The 22,764-nt window shown below is 41.2% G+C and overlaps 2 protein-coding genes across 2 annotated transcripts in view; one reads left to right on the top strand and one right to left on the bottom strand.

Annotated features, from left to right (window-relative positions):
- The first annotated feature begins 6,712 nt into the window (after positions 1-6,712).
- hacd1 (3-hydroxyacyl-CoA dehydratase 1) lies at positions 6,713-13,726 on the top strand. The gene is made up of 7 exons (XM_010777363.1): positions 6,713-6,855; positions 8,583-8,700; positions 8,834-8,852; positions 8,954-9,042; positions 9,220-9,341; positions 11,435-11,613; positions 12,472-13,726. The coding sequence occupies exons 1-7, from the start codon at positions 6,713-6,715 to the stop codon at positions 12,552-12,554; spliced, it is 753 nt and encodes a 250-aa protein (XP_010775665.1). The 3' UTR covers positions 12,555-13,726.
- Positions 13,727-13,833: 107 nt separating this feature from the next.
- LOC104950788 (collectin-12-like) overlaps positions 13,834-22,764 on the bottom strand; it is a 20,907-nt gene continuing 11,976 nt past the window's right edge. The window contains exons 3-9 of the mRNA XM_010777352.1: positions 18,647-18,833; positions 17,517-18,560; positions 16,590-17,096; positions 16,308-16,444; positions 16,061-16,170; positions 14,784-14,929; positions 13,834-14,699 (exon numbers count right to left, since the gene is read on the bottom strand). Of these exons, the coding sequence (XP_010775654.1) occupies positions 14,680-14,699; positions 14,784-14,929; positions 16,061-16,170; positions 16,308-16,444; positions 16,590-17,096; positions 17,517-18,560; positions 18,647-18,833 (2,151 nt within the window). The 3' untranslated portion in view covers positions 13,834-14,679. The remainder of the gene's footprint in view (positions 14,700-14,783; positions 14,930-16,060; positions 16,171-16,307; positions 16,445-16,589; positions 17,097-17,516; positions 18,561-18,646; positions 18,834-22,764) is intronic.

Genomic DNA, 22,764 nt, shown 5'->3' with positions numbered 1-22,764 from the left:
ATGAGGCATGATAATACACAATAGCTGGAAGGATCTTGTGTTGGTGGTCTGGGGAAAAGCAGCGGGTAAAAGAGATAAGGTTTTCAGCCTGTTAAAAGACTTCGCTTGGGGGATGTAGGACGTCACGGAGGTTGCAGGAAAGTTTGATACAGATGCTGCGGGAGCAGGTGAAGGTGCGAAGCGGTCTGCGGTATTTGGGTGAATTTGTACCCTGCGAGAGTGAGTAAATTCCGTGTATCTCTACGTGATATTCGGGAGAGCGTCAGTTGTTTTCTTGTTCTTTTAAGTCCAAGGATGGGGTTGGTGCTCATTTTTATTAGTTTGGTAGTGAGCTGTGACATGCTAATGGATTTTGGCGGGGGAGTTGTTGCGCCTTTACAGAGACATGTGTAGCAATAATAAGCTGGTCTTGAGGTTGGTCTCTAGTGACGGGTGTTAGATCATTGTATGTGTTTTCAGTCTATAGAATAATTGTTTTTAGTGTGCGGCCCGAGAGATGTCTGATTTTTGGTCATTCGTTTGTGTTTGGTGTTTTTTAAAAGGTGAAGTCAGACTTCCATAACTATGCTATGTAGATTCTGACAGTTGTCGTATTTGTTTGAATCTAGCATGGGATTAATATGTAGTAGACGGTGTGTTAGATTCTGTTGATTTATTTGTCCTGAAAGAATTTGAGGGAAATGGACTCTGCGTAGCTGTGACTTGCTGAGGCTTCGCAGGTTCTAAAGTAGATTAATAGAGAATTATTTTAGTGTGTGCATGTGGTACAAGTCATTGAGGTATTTATAGCACGCTGACCACCAAGTCAGGATGTGTCCATCTTGGTAGGTCTAGATATCCTGTTTTGTCACTGGTGAGGCTTGTTTCTAATCTTATGAAGCTAAGCGCAAGTTCAGGCAGGAAGACTATCACTTCGTATTGTGGCTCGATTGGTCAAGTATCTCGCTTCCCTTCACTAATGATAGGGCGCCACGCCTCAGCTACAAGCCTATCACGTCTCCGTTTCACGAGCTCTACAGTCTGCACATCCGTTGTAATTGGTTCCTCCATTATAGTGGCTCGCCCTTTCGCATCTAGTTCGGTTTCTTTCGCAGGGTCAATTTTGCGCAACCCTCCTCCACCCCTTTGCGCTCCTATTGTTTGTTCCGCTTCACGCAGTGGGCTCATAAGCTCACTTCTCCCTTCCAACCCGGACCTAACCGACTTTATTTCATCTCACCGACTCTTGTGTTGAACCGGTCAGGGGGTTCATATTTGTTGTTTGTGGCGGAACGGTTTTCTTTCTCTTCGCCGAATGACATTTCCTACGATGATAAGTCGCTGTGCCTAAGTCGTCCAAAACGAGTGCATTCAACTGTTGTTGATTAAACTGGATTTATTTATTTCCATTTATATAATTGTGACTCCGATAATAAACATGTAATTCCTACACACGTCCTCCTGATTTGAACCGTACACAGTTGTTGTCTCTTCTAGCCTTGTTAAGCAACCAATACTGCGTGGATGACATATCAGAATAAATAACCATACCTGCTGGGTGATTTGTAGTATTTGTTTGGCAGTGAGCGGCTTTACCTGTGTGTGGTTGACATTTAAGGTAAGTGTTGCTGATGTTTTGCATTTGGGTTGGCCTGGTTGCTACTTAGGAGAAGAATCGGATGCGTGCATCCGGTTTTGGTTGGTGTTTTTTCATGATGGGTTTCACCGGTGTTGCTCTCAATAATCATGTGATAGGCATTGTAGTGTCATCATTAACTTTCAACAAGAAGGTGGTTCTCATGGGAGTCGTTATCCATGTTCAATCATCGGGAGCGAGGGTGTGGATGGTTTGGTTTTCTACAGGTCTCGCTATGTATGGGTCTGTTATCATGTGCTACTCGGATATATAAGAACTTCAGAATTTTCCGCACAGGTCGCCCAGTCTTCTAAAGTCCTTCTTACATGAAACAGGTAAGTGACTTGAGTTAGTTGGAATAGGCACATTTTCAGGAACGGCATGTGTTTTCCTACTAGGCTCAACTTGGAGAAGTATGCTCCACCCTGTGGTGATCATTGTGTTGATTCGCTATCACGACAAGTGTGAATGTAGTTTTTGTGTGTTTTTTTATTCAGTCATATAAACGAAAAAAACTAAACAACAAGGTTGGAATTTGTCCTTGTTAGACGGGAGTTGCTGGTGTTATCCTGCTTCGTTTCAAGTCTGATTGCTGAAAGAGAGTTTTCTAGGAAGCGAATGTCACGAGTGGTATTGTGTCATTAATTGTTGGCGTGATGAACAATGGGTAGTTCAGGCAGCACAATGTCAAGATTATTTACAACACAATAGTCCCATTTTAAAAAAGGGTTATACATGGCTTGCAGCGATATCAAGACTTGTCATAACGACAGTACGACAATTCATGGTAGTGCAAAACCCACATATATTTTATGATGGCGATCACGATTACGTTTTGTCATTGATTTTTGTACATAGTATGTAAGTACTATTTGACTTTGGTCTTTATAGTATGAGGTTTGAATGCCTAATAATATTGCTATCTTAGTTGATTTGAAGTAGTAAGGAGGTTTAAAATATTCAGGGATAATTCAATTGGTACAAGTATTTGAGCTGTAAGTTATTTTCTAGGTTATCTTTTTTACGTGAAGTAGCAAGGATCTGTGGCATCTCTGTTCGTGTTGTTTTAATTGATGTGCATTTCTGTGTTGTTGTTGTAGTGTCATACTATATGGAGCTTTTCCTGACTTTGAGATGGCTAATTGTTGTAGTCTTTTACTTGTCTACCCCCTGACTGTATCACTGCAGCAAGTTATGCTACACCAAAATGACAATTACAAATGTGTTAAATGTATGAATGTGTTTAACCGATGAGGTTAATCATCAATGTTTTCCTCAAATAGGCTCTGATAAAGCCACTGTGGCGCTACCCTAGCTCAACACCCAACAGCTGATGGACACAGAGAGTAGAGAAGTAACTAAGATGTAGGAGCTAAAGCACTTCAACAGAGCTAAAAGAGGGAACAGACAGATAGACAGAGGGTAAGGAAGTCAACAGCTTGCAACTTTAAAAGACAAAGGATGTTTGATTTGACACAAAGTGAAAAACGACAGAATGATCTAATGGGCAGATTAAACGTTGTATGCTCTATTTCGTCAGCGAGTTCTTTTATATTTCTTGTTGAGAGGCGATTTAAGGGGTGGTCTAAAGTATGATATAAATGTGTATTATGAGAAGAGAAACGAGCACTGGGGGTAGTCGCTTACCTGCGGTGTATAATCAGAAACATGTGTTTTTATGTAATATTCCTGCTTTGCTCTTGGTTAGTTGCTGTGACAGATTGATTATATTTTGGTATTTGTTCAGAGTTTGGCAGACAGTCTCTATTCTAATTGGTGTTTTGTGTCATATACTCTTCCCTGAATTGATCAGCTTTTATGGAGTCTGTTGTTAACGATCACTGCGCAGTGATCACTGTGGATAACACTTGAGGACATTCTCATTGAGTCAAGATCAAGTGAATCTGAGGTTGGAATCTTTCACTGAAAGTTGTGATATGGGGGCTGTTGCCGTACGATCGAGAAGAATGCACACATATATAGTTTTTTTTATTTTTTTGTTTGTGGAGATGTATAGTTAAAGGGGTGGTAATGGTCAATTTCATTTTTATTTGGGGTGGTGGGGTTTTTTATTAAAAAGAGAAAGCCAAATAGCGGTTGTTAGAAAAGTGAACTGACTCTCATTTTTGGCCGGAGGCAACGACATCTTGCGACAGCGCCATAAGTTGAAAGAGAAGCAGAATAATTAAAAAGCTGCAGTTCCTGGGTAGATTGGGTACTGATATTAGTTGTTTTTATCTATTTGGAAGTATTATGCTTGCCAGTTGCGAGGTGACATGTTCGAACAGATCATACAGGAATGATGAACTTAGTTTGAAGAAGAGCCGCTCTTGTCGAAGCAACAGGAACTGAGTCTGAAAGAGAAAAGAGCATCTGGGGTGCTGCTACTAGCACAGGGTCTCGCTCCGCCTGTGGTCACACGTTGTTGATGATGGTTAGGAAAAAGTCATTTTTGAAGTTATAGTGTTAGTTAAGGGACTCTTACTTGAAGTCTCCCCTGAAGGAACTCTCTTCCTCTTCGTCTAATGTGAATCTCTCCAATACCAAGTCTCAGATTATTATGAACACAAAGAAGGTGGAGCTGAAGTTTCAAGGTGTGGGCCATGGCGCCTCCTCCTATAAAGGATGTTAGTTCAGACCGTCTTCACCACTGCAGCTTACTCCTCCCCCCCCCCCCCCCAACACTCAGAGCAAAGAAGAAGGAAGAAAGAAGCTTTGGGGCGTCCATCCAGACATCTCTCCGACAGACAGGTAAAAGAACAAGGGAGAAAACACTTTTACTTTACCTTGAGTACCTCTAGCTTATGCTACTTTATACTGCTAGTCCACTACATTTAGAAGCAATTTGTACTTTTTACTACATTTATTGACAAGCTCGTTGTTGGTTACTTCGAAAACATATTTTGAAAGAGAGATATTGTAGAAATAAATTAAATTCAATGTCACAGTTATTTATTGCAGCCTGATTTACAATGTGACGTCAAGGCAGCAAAATTATGTTTCTTTAAATTAATGGTATTAAAAACACAATAAATCACAATTTAGGGCAGGGGTGAGGAAACCTTTTCCTCCTCAAGGGCCATTTCAATTTTACAACTCCTTCGAGGGCCGTACAAATATTGAACTCAAACGTTTGCTTAAAAAACTAAAATCACAGCCCATTCATTGTGCAAATGTATTTAGTTTCATATCCATGTGGACATGATTTAAGTGGGGCGGATCTAACCTCATCTAGGGGGGTTTGGGGGCATGCACCACCAGGAAGATTTTTTTTAAATGTTGAAGTTAAAAGCATCAATCTGGTGCACTTTGAGAGCAACATGAAGAGATCTATGGATACTGTACATCTCTCAACACCCATATGAAACAGAACTGTAAGCGGATTTGTTTCTTTATGGATATTTTACAAATCACTTCCCTTTTAAACTGTATTCTTGTTTATTAATAACAACTTTTTTTTACTGTCATATTAGTATTGTATACTTCTTTACTTTATTCTCTTATTTTTCTATAACTATAATGATCATATAAAGATGTGCCTTTACCTCACTGGTTGGAGAAAAAGCTTCTTATATTCGTTAGCATAGCTAGCTAACCAGATGCTAATAACAACAACGTTATTGACTGTATGATCCGTATGAAAGATGAACAGATCGCCACTGGGCTTTCAACTAAAGACACAGCCACGCAAAAACTGCGGCATGTGTACAGCTCCTTATGGGTATTGCAATTTGTGAAGTCCCGGCCCGGAGCCGCGTTCTGGTGCTCTCCGTTAGAACTACACTCCTGTCAGACGAGACATATACCACGTGATGACACGTTAGGCTCGTGTTGTGTTCAAGGACCCTGACCTTGGCCAGGAAAAACTAGCTTGTTTAATTATTTTGCGGTCTAGATTTCTTGAATTTTTTTCTTTTTTGCGTGTGTTTATAAATTACCTCGAGGGCCGTACCAAATGGTCTCGCGGGCCGTATACGGCCCGGAGGCCGGAGGTTCCCCACCCCTGCCTTAAAGAGTCGCATGGTTATTTTTTTACACAGGTTTGATTAATCCTGAACTTTAACATTAAAGCTGCACTAATCAATGTTTTAGTTTTATCCTCACATCAAAGTAGAACCAATACGTTTTAGTGTCTATCAGCTAGTTGTTTTGATTTTAAGCGAGTTAGAATGTGCATGAAAAAGAAAATCTCATGTTGTTTTCCTACATGTGTGAAGGGGAACATTTGGAAAATGTCGGTACCAGATTCTCTGTACTGCCAACAAAGATACAACGTTATACTTGGAGGTACTGTATGGAAATGGTGCTTAATTAATGCTAATGTTACCCTGTGTCTATTGCTTGTCTAAATAAGCCCCTGTTACACATTCAGCGTTATAACGTTATAAGGTGATAATGCCAGGGTTTCACCCTTTATCACCTTACAAAGCAGTTACTGAGAAGGTGCCAACAAATGTTATGAATGCAGGTTTCAACATACACAGAGATTTTCAGTGTCTTTTTACATTGTACACTAAGTGGAGGCTCGCTGATGTGTGTTTATCCACTTAGTAAGCCAAAATACAACCAAATGCTCAACTTTTTTCCTCTTTCCTTTGTGTAATGGAACCTCATAAACCTGTCACTGAATCAAAGCAGATCGGACGGATGAATTTGATCTTTGGTTAGAAAAAAAGTTCTGTTTTCCTCTCCTACTGCGAGGCGGCAGTTAGCTGGAGCCAGGAAGAGCTGCTGGAAGCTGCAATATTGATTGCATCATCATTTGATAATGCTTTTTGTTGGATGTGCTCAGCCGGACATATCCTTTTTTCCTCTCCTTCCCGTTGTGACCTGGCCCATGTCACTGATCCTGAGAGGTTCTTGGCTCATGATGTGAAAGGGTTACTGGATTTAACCGTTCGTCATAACTTTTTTTTCCACCTCTTCGATCTTTAAACCATTTTGCTGCCACTATATCTTCTCACATTGATCCTTTTGAGCGTCGGCCTTGTCTTGACTGTCTTCACTCCCCCTCTTATTTCCTCACTGCTATGAGCATCATGCCCCCCTATCTCCTATGATGGAGGCGTATGGTTTCCATCACATGTAATAAAAGAGATGGAGCCTGAATCAGGCCACACATGGAGCTGGGATGGTGTCAGTTTCCTGCAAGGGCCCCAGAGCCATCCCATGAACTCAGAACCCTTCGGCCCTAATTTTGTACTTCCTCTCATTGCGTCATTGGCAGGTACGGCCTCCAAGTGAGCGCAGTGGGCATGCTGTAGAACCAAGTTTATTCTCCAAGCTGTTAAACAGTCAGCTATTAGGCGAGGTTACCATAAAGCCAGGACCTCCGCTGCGAGGGAGCTTTGTGCATTGGCTGTGTTTGAGGAAAATCCAACCAAAAGAATGACTAAAAGAGCTGTTATGAATTTTTTTTTAATATTACATTTCCTTTGCCGGCAAGCTTTCTTCTTTTTGGCTACAAAGTTGAACACAGCACGATAAAATGGCATTGAGAAATTACAGATGCAGATTTGACCAAGACAGGTTCAGGGCCAATAGGTACACCATGGAGGCTAGGAGTTTGAGAAGAGCCAAAGGGGGGCTAATTATTTAAAGTTGTGTCTTAATGTCACTGATTTGTGTCCAAAACACACACACACACACACACACACACACACACACACACACACACACACACACACACACACACACACACACACACACTTGTGCACAGCGTCACAGCACATGACACACGCACACACACACACACACTTGTGGGTAATGCACAGCGTCACAGCACATGATTCAGTGCAGGCCACCTCACCAATGCCATTGAGAAAAGCTGAGCGCTGTACAGTATGACTCATTCATTGAGCCTCATCTCCCTCCTGACTGGTGAAACATCTTGGCTTTAAGATTACAAGTGTTCAGAGATCTTGTAAAACTCAAAACTTATTCTGTTGAGTAATGAAACACAGATGGCATGAGAGAGTGACTGCATTTTTTGAGAAACACAAGTGAAAACAAGCAACATATTTTGACATTCAGTGCAAATAAAAACATAATTTCACATTCATCACAGAAACTCTTGACAGTCTGCTATCCTGATGTGGAGAAATGAATTATCTGCATTAGTATTGATTCAGCAACTTGTATGTCATTATAGCCTATTTTAAAAAATAATCTGGGGACATGTTTTTTGTTTCCCAGATGACAAAGGTTGCATAATGAGAAAGATTGAGATGGTGGACAAATGTAGACTTTCTAACTTTGTGTCATATAGAAAAATGACTTACTTTAAAACGTAGTTGATGTCCCGTCAATAGTGGTGTCATGATCAAAAGGCGCTTGTTTCATTTAGAAGGGCATGGAGATTTTTGTTGACTGATTTGTAGTGTTTGAAAAGTTTACCTCTTCTTCTTTATGTTCTTTAAAGAATCTTTTATATTTTTGCTTGTATCCCTTTAAAACAAATACATTGAATTAGTTGTAAAGAGTATTAATCCCGTTCTGATATAGGCTTTGACTAATAGCTCAGAAAGGACTTCTACCATTGCTATTGTCCTGTAAATCGCCTCTTTGTCTAAGTGGCACAGTTATAGTTCAGTGATTGCCCTCTTGGAGNATTTGAAACACAAACCATAAACATACAGCACCTTCTCATAGATGTCACATACACATCTATCTAAATGTGTCAACCGTTTAGTCTTAATCGTATTGCTTCAGATATGAAGCAATACGATTAAGACTAAACGGTTGACACATTTAGATAGATGTGTATGTGACATCTATGAGAAGGTGCTGTATGTTTATGGTTTGTGTTTCAAATGCATTTGCCTAAAAAATGTTTTATACAGAGCTGAACAACATGATTTCAATTTGAACCATCATTAAAGCCACTTTCCGGAATCTCTTGTATCAATCAAAACAGATCCATCAAAAAGTTTATTTTACATTATGTGTTTTTCTTTCGTTTCTTCAGGTGGCTGGTTTTGGCGATTGCAATGATGCGCTTCTACATCCAGAAAGGCACAACCAAGGGTCTGTACAGAAGTATAGCAAGAACCCTCAAGTTTTTCCAGACCGTTGCACTAGTTGAGGTAAGAATTTGAGAGCAATAGCTGCCCAGTTGTAGCATGAACTGATTAAATACTGTCTTAGAGTTAGAGAAATGACAACGCTTTTAAAAAAGATGATAGAGATGAATTGATTATTATGTATCTTGTCTTACAGGTGGGACATTGTGCTATTGGTATGTGAGGATTTTGTTTATGTCTTATTGGTTTAAAAACTACTTACTGACAACTACTGCAGCTTTAAACTGTTGTTTTTATGTGTCTTTTTTTGCTGCAGGAATTGTGAGGACTTCTGTAATTGTGACCGGGGTGCAAGTGTGTTCACGAATATTCATGGTTTGGTTCGTCACCAACAGCATCAGACAGGTGAATATCACGCCACAACACAGGAACATCACACAACACATCTGAAAACTGCAAGAGCTGTGTTTTATTGTACTATTATGTGTTTTGTATTTACCATAATTGCTAATTTGCACGTTATTTTAAGTTACTCTCTCCTTCCTGTGTATATTTGACGTGTTTTTCCTGACGTAAATGAAGATCCAGAGTGAAGAAAGCGTAATTCTATTCCTGGTTGTGTGGACGATGACAGAGATTACCAGATATTCCTACTACACATTCAACCTGCTCCACCACCTGCCGTACTTCATCAAATGGGCCAGGTGGAGATACCATTAGCTGGCTGTCGGGATGAGCTTGAATTGTCATTACTGTGTCAGACATTGTTGTCTAAGCATGTCTAAGCACTGATCTAGAGATTTCACCTCGCTTTACATCAGGAAGTAGTGCTGCCGTGTGTGTGTGTATTAGGTATCGCCTGTGTGTTTATTGATTAGCACCTAATTAGGTAACTGAACTAACTGCTAACAATTGTGCTCTGACAATCAAGGATACAGAAGAGGGTTTATTTTACAAAACATATTTGAAAATAGAATACAAATAGATAATGGCATACATTTCTTATGTAAAAAAAACGTGATTTCTTACGAGAATAGTAATCCAAAAGGTGTAAATCAAAGCCTTAATTATCTGCATGGAAAACACACAACTGGTTGTCAGTATAATGCGGTGACGACCGACACATTTCTCAGCTCTAGAGTGACATAATGCCTGTCTACTACTGTATGAAGAGCACTTGTGACGTGGCAGTCTCCCTGCTACAGTAGCTCAGCTGAAATTGGAGACGCTGGCAGGAACGTCAGCTGTACACATTGATAGATGTCCAACACACGGGCTTGGCATCTTACAGCCGAGAGAGAGGCTGTCTCACTTCATGATAGTGACGTTTACATATCACATCAACTCAAGTCCAAGGTGGGACATCTTGTCTCTGCAGTTTGAAGGTTAAACCCAAACTACGTTTTTTGTCTGCTAGTTCAGCTCGTCATGTGATCCGTCTTGAGCCAGTTACTCTTTTGTTTATCGGTTTGAAACCTTGTGTACTTAATGCAACTCTCTTCCCTGCCCCCCCACCCTTCACGGCTTTCTTTAAGCACGGAGGAGACGCCAGGCCCCGGGAGGGGGGCTCATGTTCAGCTGCTCATGTTTTTAAGACCATCTGTTTTGGTCATGGAATGTTCACCCAACATTTCTCTCACATCCGCCGAGACGCTCCCCCGAGCCTTTGCTGTGGTCCCTACTAAATACAGGACCTCTGTAGCCCTGAGTCATGGCATATATCCTACTACAGAGGCCCTGTGCTGTCACAAAGAGAGGCTGGCTATGTCACACTTATGCCAAGTGACAGGAAGTAATAGCGGCAAACCAACAAGATGACAGATTGTGAATAGCTTTATGAAGAGCAGCTTTATTCAGTATCTTAGATGATTTTATGACGAATTTGGGAACATGTTTTGTCTTAGTATTCCAAGATTTGTTAAACAATCTTCCTGCCAAATAACTGATTTGATTTTTTTTATCACGCAATCGTCCGTATGGCCAAGTAATGAAAAACATACCTCTTAACTTTGTAATCAATCACTTAGTGACAGTTTTCAGACAGCATCTGCAACCTGATCCTGCGGCTTTGCCCACTTCAAAATCTGCCAAATCACATCCCTTTTCACAGAGGAGACCCAGCAACATGTCTAGGTTTGAGTCAGCGCCCATTATCAGTGCTCAATTTGCTCCAATACTTAATATTGCATTTAAAAAAACAGCAGGCAATTAAAAAGTAGAAATAGCCGAGTTGGTTCCCTCAACTCAGAACAATTTATTATGAGCAAACATGGACGTGATTTTGTTCTTTCTTGAATTATCATTTGCTGTATGGCTGCCAACAAACAATGGAACAATGTGTAGATTTATTTGGATTCTTTGGCAGAAATTGAATATTGGTTTGATTGATTGTAATCTGCAAACTCACAGCCAGAGGCCACTAAATCTACTTGTGGGAGTTGTGGGAGTTTTCCAAAAACCCACCAGTGCATTGCATCAGCTTCAAGAAAAGCACAAACTAAAGAAATACAACGTGACCCAATTTAGTTGTGTTTGATTACCTGTCAAAAGCAAGTTTATGATACAAGAGACAACACATGACAATTATTGTTGCTTATGCTAACTGTGCATGTGTAAAATTAAAAAGAAGATTCTATGGAGCATGCATTGACTGTTGAACTCATTTTTAAAGGTTGCATTTGTTAAAATCTAAGTGTAAATTGTGTGTGTAGAAACCTAGGCATGTGAGTGCTTTAACATCCGTAAACTGTGTGTGTTTGTTGCATTTGTGTAACTGTTTACATCCTTTCCTTCCCAGGTACAACCTCTTCTTCGTGCTGTACCCCCTGGGGGTCATCGGGGAACTGATGACCATTTATGCTGCCCTGCCGTTTGTACGCAGATCTGGAATGTACTCCATGAGGCTCCCCAACAAGTATAACGTGTCCTTTGACTACTACTACTGCCTCATCATCGTCATGCTGTCCTACATCCCACGTAAGGAGACTTTCTATTTCCATGTTATGAGAATATGTAAAAAAAAAGGAGGATGACCCCAGATAGATGACCTCTCAGTGAGGATTTAACCGTTCATTTTTCTCCACATGAGACTTAAGATAAACAGCATTTCAAATGGTCTGAAAGAATAATTTCGAGTTTTATTTTTTATGCCGAGAGTAAGATGAAAAGATCAATTCCTCTATCATGTCTCCATCTTAAGTATGTTGCTGGAGCCATGAGACAGTTAGCTTAGCTTAGCATAAAGACTCGAAACATGGGAAACAGCTAGCCTGGGTCTGTCAAATGGTTACACTAGGACCTCTAAAGCTCACTTATTAAGATGTCCTCTGTTTGTTTAAAAACTGGAAGTTGCAGGGAATTTCTTGGGTCACATTTGCCGTCTGACCTATGACAAGAATCCAGGAAGTCACTACTGGGCTAACTTTTTTCTGGCTATAGTTTTATTTTAATTCAGCCTACTAACTTTTCGAAAGAGAACAAATAAGCACATCACCTAAAACTGACCGGCAGCCATCTTTGTTTTACATTTTGTATTGATGCAATGATGTTAATATAGCATATTTGTGCCAGGTAAACAGTAATACATTCAATCAAGGACAACACCAATGCAAGACATATAACTTTTTCAAAGTTGATAATGAACAAGTTTTCGAAACGCATACATTTTGCAGATCAAATATACAATATTCTGTTTCTCATGACTTTTATAAAGGTTTCTTGCTCTCCTGCTTTTTTATTTAAAATTCGGATGTATGTAGTGAGCTTTGAGACAGCTGACTACTTTTGCCTATAGCATAAAGAACAGTTAACAGAACATTTTCATTGTCCCCACAGTGTTCCCTCAGCTCTTCTTCCACATGCTGCGGCAGAGGAGAAGGGTGCTTCACGGGGAGGTCATTGTGGAGAAAGATGACTAGAAAAGCCACCACCTCACGCCTTCGTTTGAGCCAGCCTGCCTCCACCATCACCCCTCACCTAACCCACTTCAACTTTAGCCCCATCGGATGTTACATTCTCCACCGCACGGGACCGGAAGAGCCGCACGGACGACGAATAAAGGAGTTCACCAGTAGTGAGCAACAATAACTGATCCTAAGTCTTTACAGGATTAATTCCTATCTGAATGGTAATATTGGAAACATGCTTACAGTCCCAGTATTTGCTGGAGCTTGAGACTCCTTGACTGCACCTTGTTGCACTGAAACACGAGTCACAACATCTCCCGAAGGAGAAAAAGGGAAAAGAGAGGCTTCCAGAGAAATGTGAAATGAAACATGTGAGGAAGATTGTAAGTTGTGTCTCCTGAGTTGTCAACCCCAAAAGCAACCCAATTGGCTGTTCCATTCTTTTTTTAAGTGTATTCCACTACCGAGATTTTGTACAAAGCAAAGATAAAAAAAGAGGAAATAGTTCTATCATACCTCAACAATAAATCTACATTTAGACAATATGCTGCTTCTTTGTGAATGTTTGTAAATGATACAATGTGAAATGAGTGCTTAATAGTAAACATATTTCTTAAATTATTCGCATACTGTATCACTGAGAGCAAGCACAGCTCAAACTTAACAATTTGTCAGCTTGGCTCCTGCATTCTCCTGTGTTGCTTTGATGTTTACTATGTCAAATTCATTTACAAGAGTGCATCCTCAACAAATTTGAAGTCTTCAAAAAGTAGTTTTCAATAGACAGCTGTAGGTGAGAGTACAATTCAGATTTTTGTAAGCACTTTCAGTCTTCAGTCGCTGTTGTGTTTGTTTTTTAACATAAGGAATCCAATGTCCGTGTTGATAAAGGTAGTTAGTTCCCTCCTATTTAAGGTGCTATTGTAACATCATTTCAATCTTCTGTGCAGCTTAAGGAGTGACTGTGATTGGAGTTGACCTAAAGCAGGAAAACAGGATGTGAAATGATTGAGAGGAAATGTTGCATAGCCCAAGGTTATCTACGAAAATCGACTTTTCTGCTTATAATCTGGGTTAGGGAGGAGAGAAACAATAAAAGTCAATCACTGGGAAAGTTATTTTTCAAACAATATAAATGTGAGAATACCTTCTTTTGTGCAAAATGAATAAACAAAGTTCTACAATACTGTGGAGAGTTTTGTGATGACCGTCACACTTATGCAGACAGATAAGCCATCTGACACCAGATCAGTTTACCTGGATCTGCATAAAAATGTAGAAAAAAAAGCCAACAAATACAAACACCTTGTGGGTTTTTACATATTTATTTGAGTGTTTCCTTCATTGTTCATAGTGTTGTTAAACTCAAGAGTGCATAAAATGGCACATTTTATATTTGTAGGTAGGATCCACAGATTCATATTCATTAGCCTATGTACGTCTGCAATAGTGAAAAATAAATCTCATAACCACAAAATACTGTATCAGATTAAACTGTAAATGTGCAGTCTTGAACTAAAACAAGCTGATTTTGACATATTTCTGTATTAATGTGTAAATGCTTACTTCGACTCTACTCGTATAAATGAAAATGCTATATAGACATTCATGAAGGGAGATAAACGGTTCCTCAAAGATAGCATATCAGCAACATTTCATGTTTTTAGCGCATCATTTTGCACCTTTTCATTTCGAGACTATTACAGTACATGTTATGAAAAGCACTACGATAAGTCCACTTGGCTTCATAGAATGAATAACTTCCTACAAAACTTGCATAATGAAATATACATTCAGATATTCACGTAGAATACAGTTTTATAAAATGTATTTAAAATAACCATAAAAATATTTATATATATAAATCAGTTGGTGATTTGGTACTTTAAAAAATAAAAGTCCTCCTTCTGTGATTGCCCTGCTGTATTGCACTTGCTGGTAATGTTGGACTGTGTTCACTTTGGAGGAGAAAGGCATCTCTTCCCCATGAAAGAGAAGTTCTCTACTGCAGCGCTGGGCTTATTTCAAAATTGTCCCTTTTCTCTCTCCGTACGGACTCTCCATGTGCTGTGCTGGTGGACCAGTGCCACATGGGGGAAGTCTAGCTTCTCACTGCAAGCTCCCTTCCAAGAAATCGCTACGATTCAGGCAAACTCGCTGCAAAAAAAGATCAAGACAAGATATTAGGACAGCTCGACTTTTGGACATTTGGAAAGGAAAAGAAGAGAAGAACCGACGTACTGGTGTCCATTTCCTTCTCACAGATGTAGCTTATGAGATCTTCACAGAAGAAATCATTCCACAGCCCTTCATGGATGAGCCCTGCGCAGTCTTCTCCCATTTCATGCCCGTGGCCCCAGTCATCAGGCTGACCGGGCTTCCACCTCCTGCAGGCAAACAAGAGGGGGCGATCAAACATTAGACACACAGGGTTTTTTCTAAGAGAATGGTGGGAAACTACAGCGGTGAGAGAGAGACAAACTGCAGCAGGAATTGAATTTGTTTGAGGTTAATGAAGCTTCTATCCAAAGGTGCATATGTTTTTATGTTATGTCCTTTTGTTGTTCTTGTCCTTTTGTTGTTCTATTTATGTTTTTATGTTTCATGTGGAACTACTTGAGCAGGTCTCCCTTGAAAAAGAGATCAATGATCTCAATGGGATTGAGATTCATCTGTATAAATAAAGGTTTGAAATGAAAATATAGTGCTGGTTTGATACATTCCATAATGGTGTCGATATCCTTTTTTTGCAGTTGCAGAGAATGTTTTTCCTTTCGTTGCAAGAGAGTGAACTTATCTGATCTGACCACCCTGACAAATAAAAGTTTATTGAATGTGAGAGTATTTGTTTTGTTTAACTGGGCAAAAGGAATATAGCAGTGGAGCTTTGCATTTCAAAGCAATCAAAAAACATCAGAAAGTTCAGACGTTGCATGTTTTTATAGTTGTTTCATGTAAGTGAAAACCTACGGCTTGATATTATTATTGGAAAGCAGCTCTGAAACAAAATACCCATCTGAGGAACAACACCTAATTAACCTGTTAAGCCCTGAGCCTGTTTTCCAGGTCTCAGGCTCGAAAATGACATTCCTAGAACAAATGACTATAACTCCACTTATAAAATGGGTACATTAATAATGTTTTTTCTCAAAGCAATGATAAACCTGTGAGTTGGATGTAGAAAAATCAGAATCAATATAGATTTTTTTTGTTTGAAAGTAAATTGAGGTTGAACATAGTAAAAAAACGTATATTATAGTGTCCGTCCAAAAAAATATATTACTTATAGTGAAAACCACTCTTGAATGATGGGATAGTAGACTAAAAGCTTTAGGAATCCACCCTATAACATATAATAAGTACCCTGTATCAAGATTGATGCAAAACATGTGACATTTTACCTTTTTAGACAGATTTAGAAAAAAACAAACACTTCTGGGGTCATTTGGGTGGGGGCTATGGGGCTTAACACAGGATAAAAGGTTCCCTATGGTGGTATTTCCTGATTTCATACTGACGTGAAAGCAGGTTCAGTCCCGTCCAGCCAGCGCCAAGCGGTCTCCTCCTCCCTGTCCGTCAGACCCATCCAGAAGTAGCCTTTTCCAAAGGTCTGCTTCTTCAGCCATCTCTGAGATCACATGAGGACATGAAGACTGAGATATAACCTCACATATTACAGAACAAGGACAACTTTTGATTCCAGTGCATAATGATTTTAGCTGATTTCATTCTTAAAGTGCTAAAGAGAGAATCATGATTAATCACCTGTTCCTCCACATCGTTGATGATCAACAATGAAGCAGAGGATGATTCACAGGTCGCCTTTGCATCGTCGAAACTGTGCAGGTCTTTGGAGAAGAAGTAGCACTTGCCTCTGTAGTGTGCCCACTCAGAAGGGCATCCTGTAAAACATTAAGTCACAAACAACCATATTATTATCAACAAGGTTAGATCAAATTGGTATACCTCCAACATTTTGATTATGAAATAGTTGAGATGTTGGGAAATTAAAGGAAACATTGAAGCTTATAAGATGTAAAGTTTTACCTGGGGCCCAAAGAGTAGGAGCTACTGCCTCATCCTGCAGAGACACAGGGCCCATAGGAATTGATGGAGCCCGGATTGGGACCCCTTGTTGTCCCGGTTGTCCTGGGGGTCCCGGAGACCCTGGAGGCCCCACTGGCCCAAGCAGTCCCCTTGGACCCGGCTCACCAGCTGACCCCATTGCCCCTCTGATACCCGGGGGGCCCTGTGCCCCCTGAGGACCAGGCTGTCCGTCTCTTCCAGGCAGACCGTTAGCACCTGGCTCTCCTTTAGTCCCAGGAGGTCCGGCCCTGCCTCCTGACCCTCGGGAGCCCTTGGACCCGGGGTTGCCGGGTACGCCTGGCATGCCTTTTAACCCTGGTAGACCTGATGATCCTGGGATACCCTGCTCTCCTCTTGTTCCTCGTATCCCCGGACCACCCTTTTCACCTTTTTCTCCCTTCTGGCCAGGCTGACCAGCTGATCCCTGGGGTCCTTTGTCCCCTCTCGAACCTCTGGGTCCAGGAGGGCCTGAAAATAAAAATTCACGATTTAAAATGTTTTCCAAAAAAGAAAGGGAGTGTCACATTTTGCAATGAGCGCTTACTTATTTGTTGCTAGGATTTAGATTAATACTATGGCTGCAGCTTATTTTACATACTCTTAACACATTGGATTTAGTCCAGATTAAACCAAATCATATACCAACTTAATGAATGAATTTTGCCAGAAATGCTAGTAGCTGGATCTTATTACATATAGACATAGCCATGCTAGCTGTTTTCCCATTTCCAGTGATTGCTATAATCTAAGATAACCAGCTGCTGCCTGTAGCTTTATTTTTTATTGTAAAACATTAGAGTGAATTTAATTTTCCTCATCAAATTCCTTGAAAGAATGCGAATAAGCTCCCAAAATATCAAGTTCTTTAACTTTCAACACCTTCCTTACCCTTTAAAATTGTGAAGTTGGTTATTAGCTGTGAGTGCTTGTTGTCAACCAGCTTCATCTCCTCCATGACAATAGAGAGGTTGGTGACCTCCTTGTCCATACGCGCTCCCAGCTCTTCCTGCTGAGACCTCAGACTGGACGCATCTATCCTCACGTCCGTCACGCTGTTGTTGAGGTTCACCAAGAAGTCCGAGTGGCGGCCGACGGTCTCGGAACAAGTGCGCAGGTCATTCAGGTTGAGGTTGATGGCGCCCAGGAGCTGCGTGGTGAAGCTGATGTTGCCGGTCACACGGTCCATACTCTGCTCGGACTCATCCAGCCGCACTTCCAGCCGGTCAAACTTGGTGGATGTAAAGTTACTGAAGTCCCTCTGCCGGTCCAACACCTCCCTGAGGGTCTGGTCGTGGGCATCAGCCAGGCTGCTGGTGTTCTGGATCTGGTTGGCCACCGAAGCCAGCTGTGATCCCACCTCCTCCAGGCTGTCGTTGTTGGCTTTTGCAAGAGTTGAGGTGTTGCTGGCCATGACCTGGAGGTTTTCCACCTTACCACGGAGCCACTCAGTGTCCGAACGCGTCTGTCTGGCCGTTTGCTCCAGGCTCTGAAAGTCATTACGCATTTTCTGTATGGCCTGGGTAGTGTCTTCCACTGAGCGTTGCAGTACAGCGATGAGGTCTCTCTGCTGGGCCTGGGTGAAGTTGAGGCCGATGATGCTGAGCAGGGCCTGGTCCTGAAGTTTCACCTGCTGCTGGAGTTCTCTCTGAAGTCGCGTGGTGTCGTCGTGCAGGCCTCCAATGGCGCCGCCGTGAGACTGCAGCGTGCCATTTACAGAGTGCAAGGTGGCTGTGTTTCTATCCAGCGATCCCTGAATGGAGCCCTGGCTGTTTTGGATGTCTGAGCCAATGTTCTGCAGCTGACTCAGCTTAACTTGATCACTGTGGATGCGTTCCTCCACCGCAGACAGCTGCCTCTGGAGAGACCAGATGTTGTTCTTGAAAGCCTGGATCTCTGTGGTGGTATTCTCCGACTTCGCCCCTGCTTGATCATCTGACGAGGGAGATGAGTGCCAGAAGTTACAAAGACTGTTCAGCTTCTCGCTTACTGCAGCTTAACCGCAGATACATGGAACTTACCTAGCTTTTTCAAATCAGTCTCGACAGCAATTATCTTTCCTCCATAGTTAGCGATACCTTCGGACACAGTGTCAACTCTTTGCACCACTGGAAGGAAAACAGAACAGGTAGGACAAAGGTTAGTGTCAGGCTCATCACAGGCTCCATCTTTATTAGCAGACAAGAAATGCCCGCAACCACAGACATCCTATATAAAAGGGATCAGAGAGGAAACCACTGAAAGATACTGAGAGATGTCTTGTAGGCATGCAATAACGCTGCACTCGATTAATGTAATCTCATGGGTTATGCCAGATTTAGAGTGTGACAGGAGGTGGGCAGGCGTAGTAAAAGGGGAATATGGAGTTCATTGTAATTTCGGGTGATGGACAGAAAAGGTAGGCACTGTGAAAGAGACAGGAGGAGGGAAAAGGAAACATTCATTCAGCAAAGATGGAGTGGGTGGTCAATGACAGACTCCGAAGCTGGAGGTTGCATGGGGAGACACTGGCGAGGGCCCTATGGGACAGGAAGTGACCTAGTGGGGGTCTTCAGTAAACAGGCGGATCAAAGACAGCCCAGAGGAGACAGACGCTGTGGCAGAGAGGCTCTTCACGCCCCCACAGGCGACACCAGTGTTCATTTCCTCTGGAATGTGTCTGGGATTCCGGGGAATAAGCCCAATTCTACCACCAGCCTGGCCAGGGGGACACATCCTTTAACTGGGGACGGCATGGGCTCCTCCGTTGGGAAGCAGCATCCCCGTCCCCAGACAACAGTTCAGTCATGGGGCTTTCAGATCATAACATGAGCCTGTTCAAATCCATCCATCCCTCTAAATAAGGACACAGGTTGATAATTTTGTCCATGGCCCGATAAGCAGTAATAATGTCTTTAATCTTGTGGCATAACAGTAAGTCATCATATCCCATGTGTGTTGAACCTTAAGCACTAAGTTACACATATTGTGGAATACATGTATGTTATGTGTTTTCTTGCCGAGTCAGATTAAAAGATATATCACTAATCACTAATCACTAATATCACTCATGTTTGTCTGCTAAGCATGAAGCTAACTCCAGCTAGCTTAGCTTAGCAAAAAGACTGAAAGCTGCTAGCCTGGTTGTGTAAAAAGGTAACAAAGTCCATCAACAAGCACATGTCAATGATGTTTGTTTAGGTGAAAGTCAAATCAGTTAAAAAACAATACTGGTCTTGCAGTGATGGTAGCCATATTGTGTTTTGTCTTTTAGCTCTCTCTAGTGTTATCATACTCATATGACTGTGGTATTGACCTTGAATAACTAGAAAGCAAATAAGTGTAATTTTCTAAATGTCAAACAATTCCTTAAAATACAAGACTTCAAGTAAATGTTATTATTGTTATGAAAAAGTGCTTCCTGAGTAAATAGACACTGAGATGTTTGGGAAACTTCAAATTGGAAAGTGAATGTTTAACTAAAATGGTCAAGGCTGTTTTTTGTCTTTCGTCTTCAACCTTTTAGACATCTTAGAAACAGACCTACAGTTGCCTCATGGAACATATAAACATATTTAAAACCATATAGACCTTTAAAAACATCCTCGTATTTCAAAATAAGTGGTCAAAATGGTCTGTTGGACGGGAAATGTTCCACACATCAGGCTAAATGGGACACGTTTCCAGACACAGAACGTACAGTTCAGCATTACAGAGCACAAAAGACACTTTTGAGTGCACTTCCACAGGCAGATACACTACACCTACAGTATGGCACATTGTTTCATCATACTATGACAAAATTAACCATAAAATACACATGCAAAGAAGTTATAAATGCAACAGGGCTTCAGAGGAAAGCAATATTTTGAAAGAAACCCAAGAGGTCTTAAAACTGTCCGGGTAGCCTTGTAAAAGTCAGCTTCCTTATACATTTAAAGTCAGAAATAGTAAAAATTATTGTAATGGTCACTCTTAATTAATCAATTAATTATTTAAGGGCAGCAGCTGAGGAGTGCTATAAAGAAGCTACTTGTGGTGATTGGAGCTGCTGAATAAAAGGTAATAAAAAAGCCGGTACTGTAGTATATTTGTCTTAGTATATGGGGTAACCCTAGGGACACGTTGCATTTGTCCAGAAAGACGGATTAAAGAGATATTCAATGAGGGATTACATTGAAAAAGTGTCACAGCAGCTAGCCTGGAGGTGAAGTCAAAACGTACATAGGCGACCTTTAAGAGCGTGAATGTAATGGGACTACATACAGGGAATAACATATAAAAAAAATTCATGGTGAGGTAGCATGTTGTTTTACTTTTGTAATAAAAACCATTCAAGTGTTTTATTATGACATGCTAAAGTATTAAGGTAAAAGTAGCAAAAGTAGAGGAGAGCCCAAAACTGACTCAGCTACAAAGCAACTAAAGTCTGCTAACATTAGCCACCCAAGCTAACCAAGTTATGCTGAAGTAGGAAAATTGAGTTTATATTTAAAAACCAGTTGGTGTTCCAGAATAAAAGCACATTCATGCAGGGAGGGAGGTAAAATGCCAGGTCATGTCCTCCTCCAGTCTATTTTCTTACTGTCTTAGAGGAAAATTAATGGGACTTGAATCCTCTAGAGTCCAGAGAATTACCTCACACTGCTTTTGGTCATGTCAATCAAGAGACCACGCCGCAGGAGAGAGGACAGGGGTCACTGAATCCCTGCCAAACCTTTAAGGTTAAATTGCATCAAAACAAAAGAGTCACATTGAGGATGTTGGTGTGGGTCAGTGATGGAGGACAGAGAGAGGCACACATGTTAAGTGCATAGAGTGCTCAGGGTCTCACTGCATTACCATCTGGAGCTGGGAGGGTGTTTAGCCTGAGCTGTGGTTCCCTTGACAGAGCGGGGCTTCAGTGCCAGTAAAAACCCAATTTCAGTGGGTTCTGCTGGAGTTGCACTGAGTTCACTCACTGCTCATATGGGATCAATTAGGCCTGCATGAAAACATGCAACATAGAACAAGAAGGGCCGACTGAGCTCAGAGAGTAAGGGGACATCATTGTTGATGCAGTTAAAACCCTCAGATAACCCCTGAACATGTTAACTTTCACATCCCGAAAATAAGTAGGGGATAAAAGCAGTCGCATATTGGAGTGTTTAGCACAATTATAGCATTCAGAGTTCAATTCTCAGAAAAGACGGCGGGACCGTTTCTCGACCTGAAAAAATGTTTAAAAAAGCGAACCAGGAAGTTCAGCTCTTGAGACCCTCCCTGCTGGAGTGTGCTTTGCGGGTGTTGGTAAAATAAACTGAGAGAATGTTGTAGGGTGGAGACAGACCGGCTCAAGCACAGGAAAAGGGGACATGGTAGGGGCTTTAAGGGGCTTTTGCCCCAAATTGCCAAGCAAATAGCCTTTTCAGGCTCCAACTTAATACAACGGATGTGAATGAAATTGCCTTTCCTTTTTACTGTTTAACAGTTTTACTTGGATCTACTTTCTACTTCATATAAAGTCTCTATAAAAATGTTATAGTCTTTCCACAGATGTATTGAAAACACAATTTCGTTCAACTCCATTGCATTGAGCAACCATCAGACAGATATCCAAGAATGTTGACAAAAACTGCAAAGAAACTATGGTATCTTCATGGATACATAATCATTCACATTCAGACATTTGCCAACATTAAGGAAAATACTCTTACTGTCTTTCTTGCCAAGAGTTAGATTTGGTTATCAATACGATTTCATGTCTGTAGGCTAAATAGGAAGCCATTCCCAGTAGATAGTTAGCTTAGTTTAGCGAAAATACTTAAAGGTGACGTATCATGCAAAATGCACTTTTGTGCGTCTTTTATACATGAATATGTGTCCCCGGTGTTCCAGGGAACTCACCAAGTGTCAGAAAACACAACCCTCTCTATTTTCCTCCATACCCAAATCTCTTAAAAAGGGGCTGCAACGGATCTGATACAGACTGATCCAGATTTGAACACTTCTATGACGTCACAGAAGTGGTGCTACGGCTATTTGGCCAACTCCACCAATCAGGAGGAGACAGCCACGGACATTGCCGTTCGAAAGCGCTGGAGACGCTGTAGTACAGATGTAGCGATTCATTTCAGACAGTTTGAAACGCGAGGGCCGTGATTGGTACGTGATCTGCCCT

The sequence above is a fragment of the Notothenia coriiceps genome, unplaced genomic scaffold (genome assembly GCF_000735185.1).
Source record: "Notothenia coriiceps isolate Sejong01 unplaced genomic scaffold, NC01 NC01_scaffold00000339, whole genome shotgun sequence".
NCBI lineage: Eukaryota > Metazoa > Chordata > Actinopteri > Perciformes > Nototheniidae > Notothenia > Notothenia coriiceps.
The sequence above is the reverse complement of the archived record's forward strand: the minus strand, read 5'-3'. Positions and strand labels throughout refer to the sequence as shown.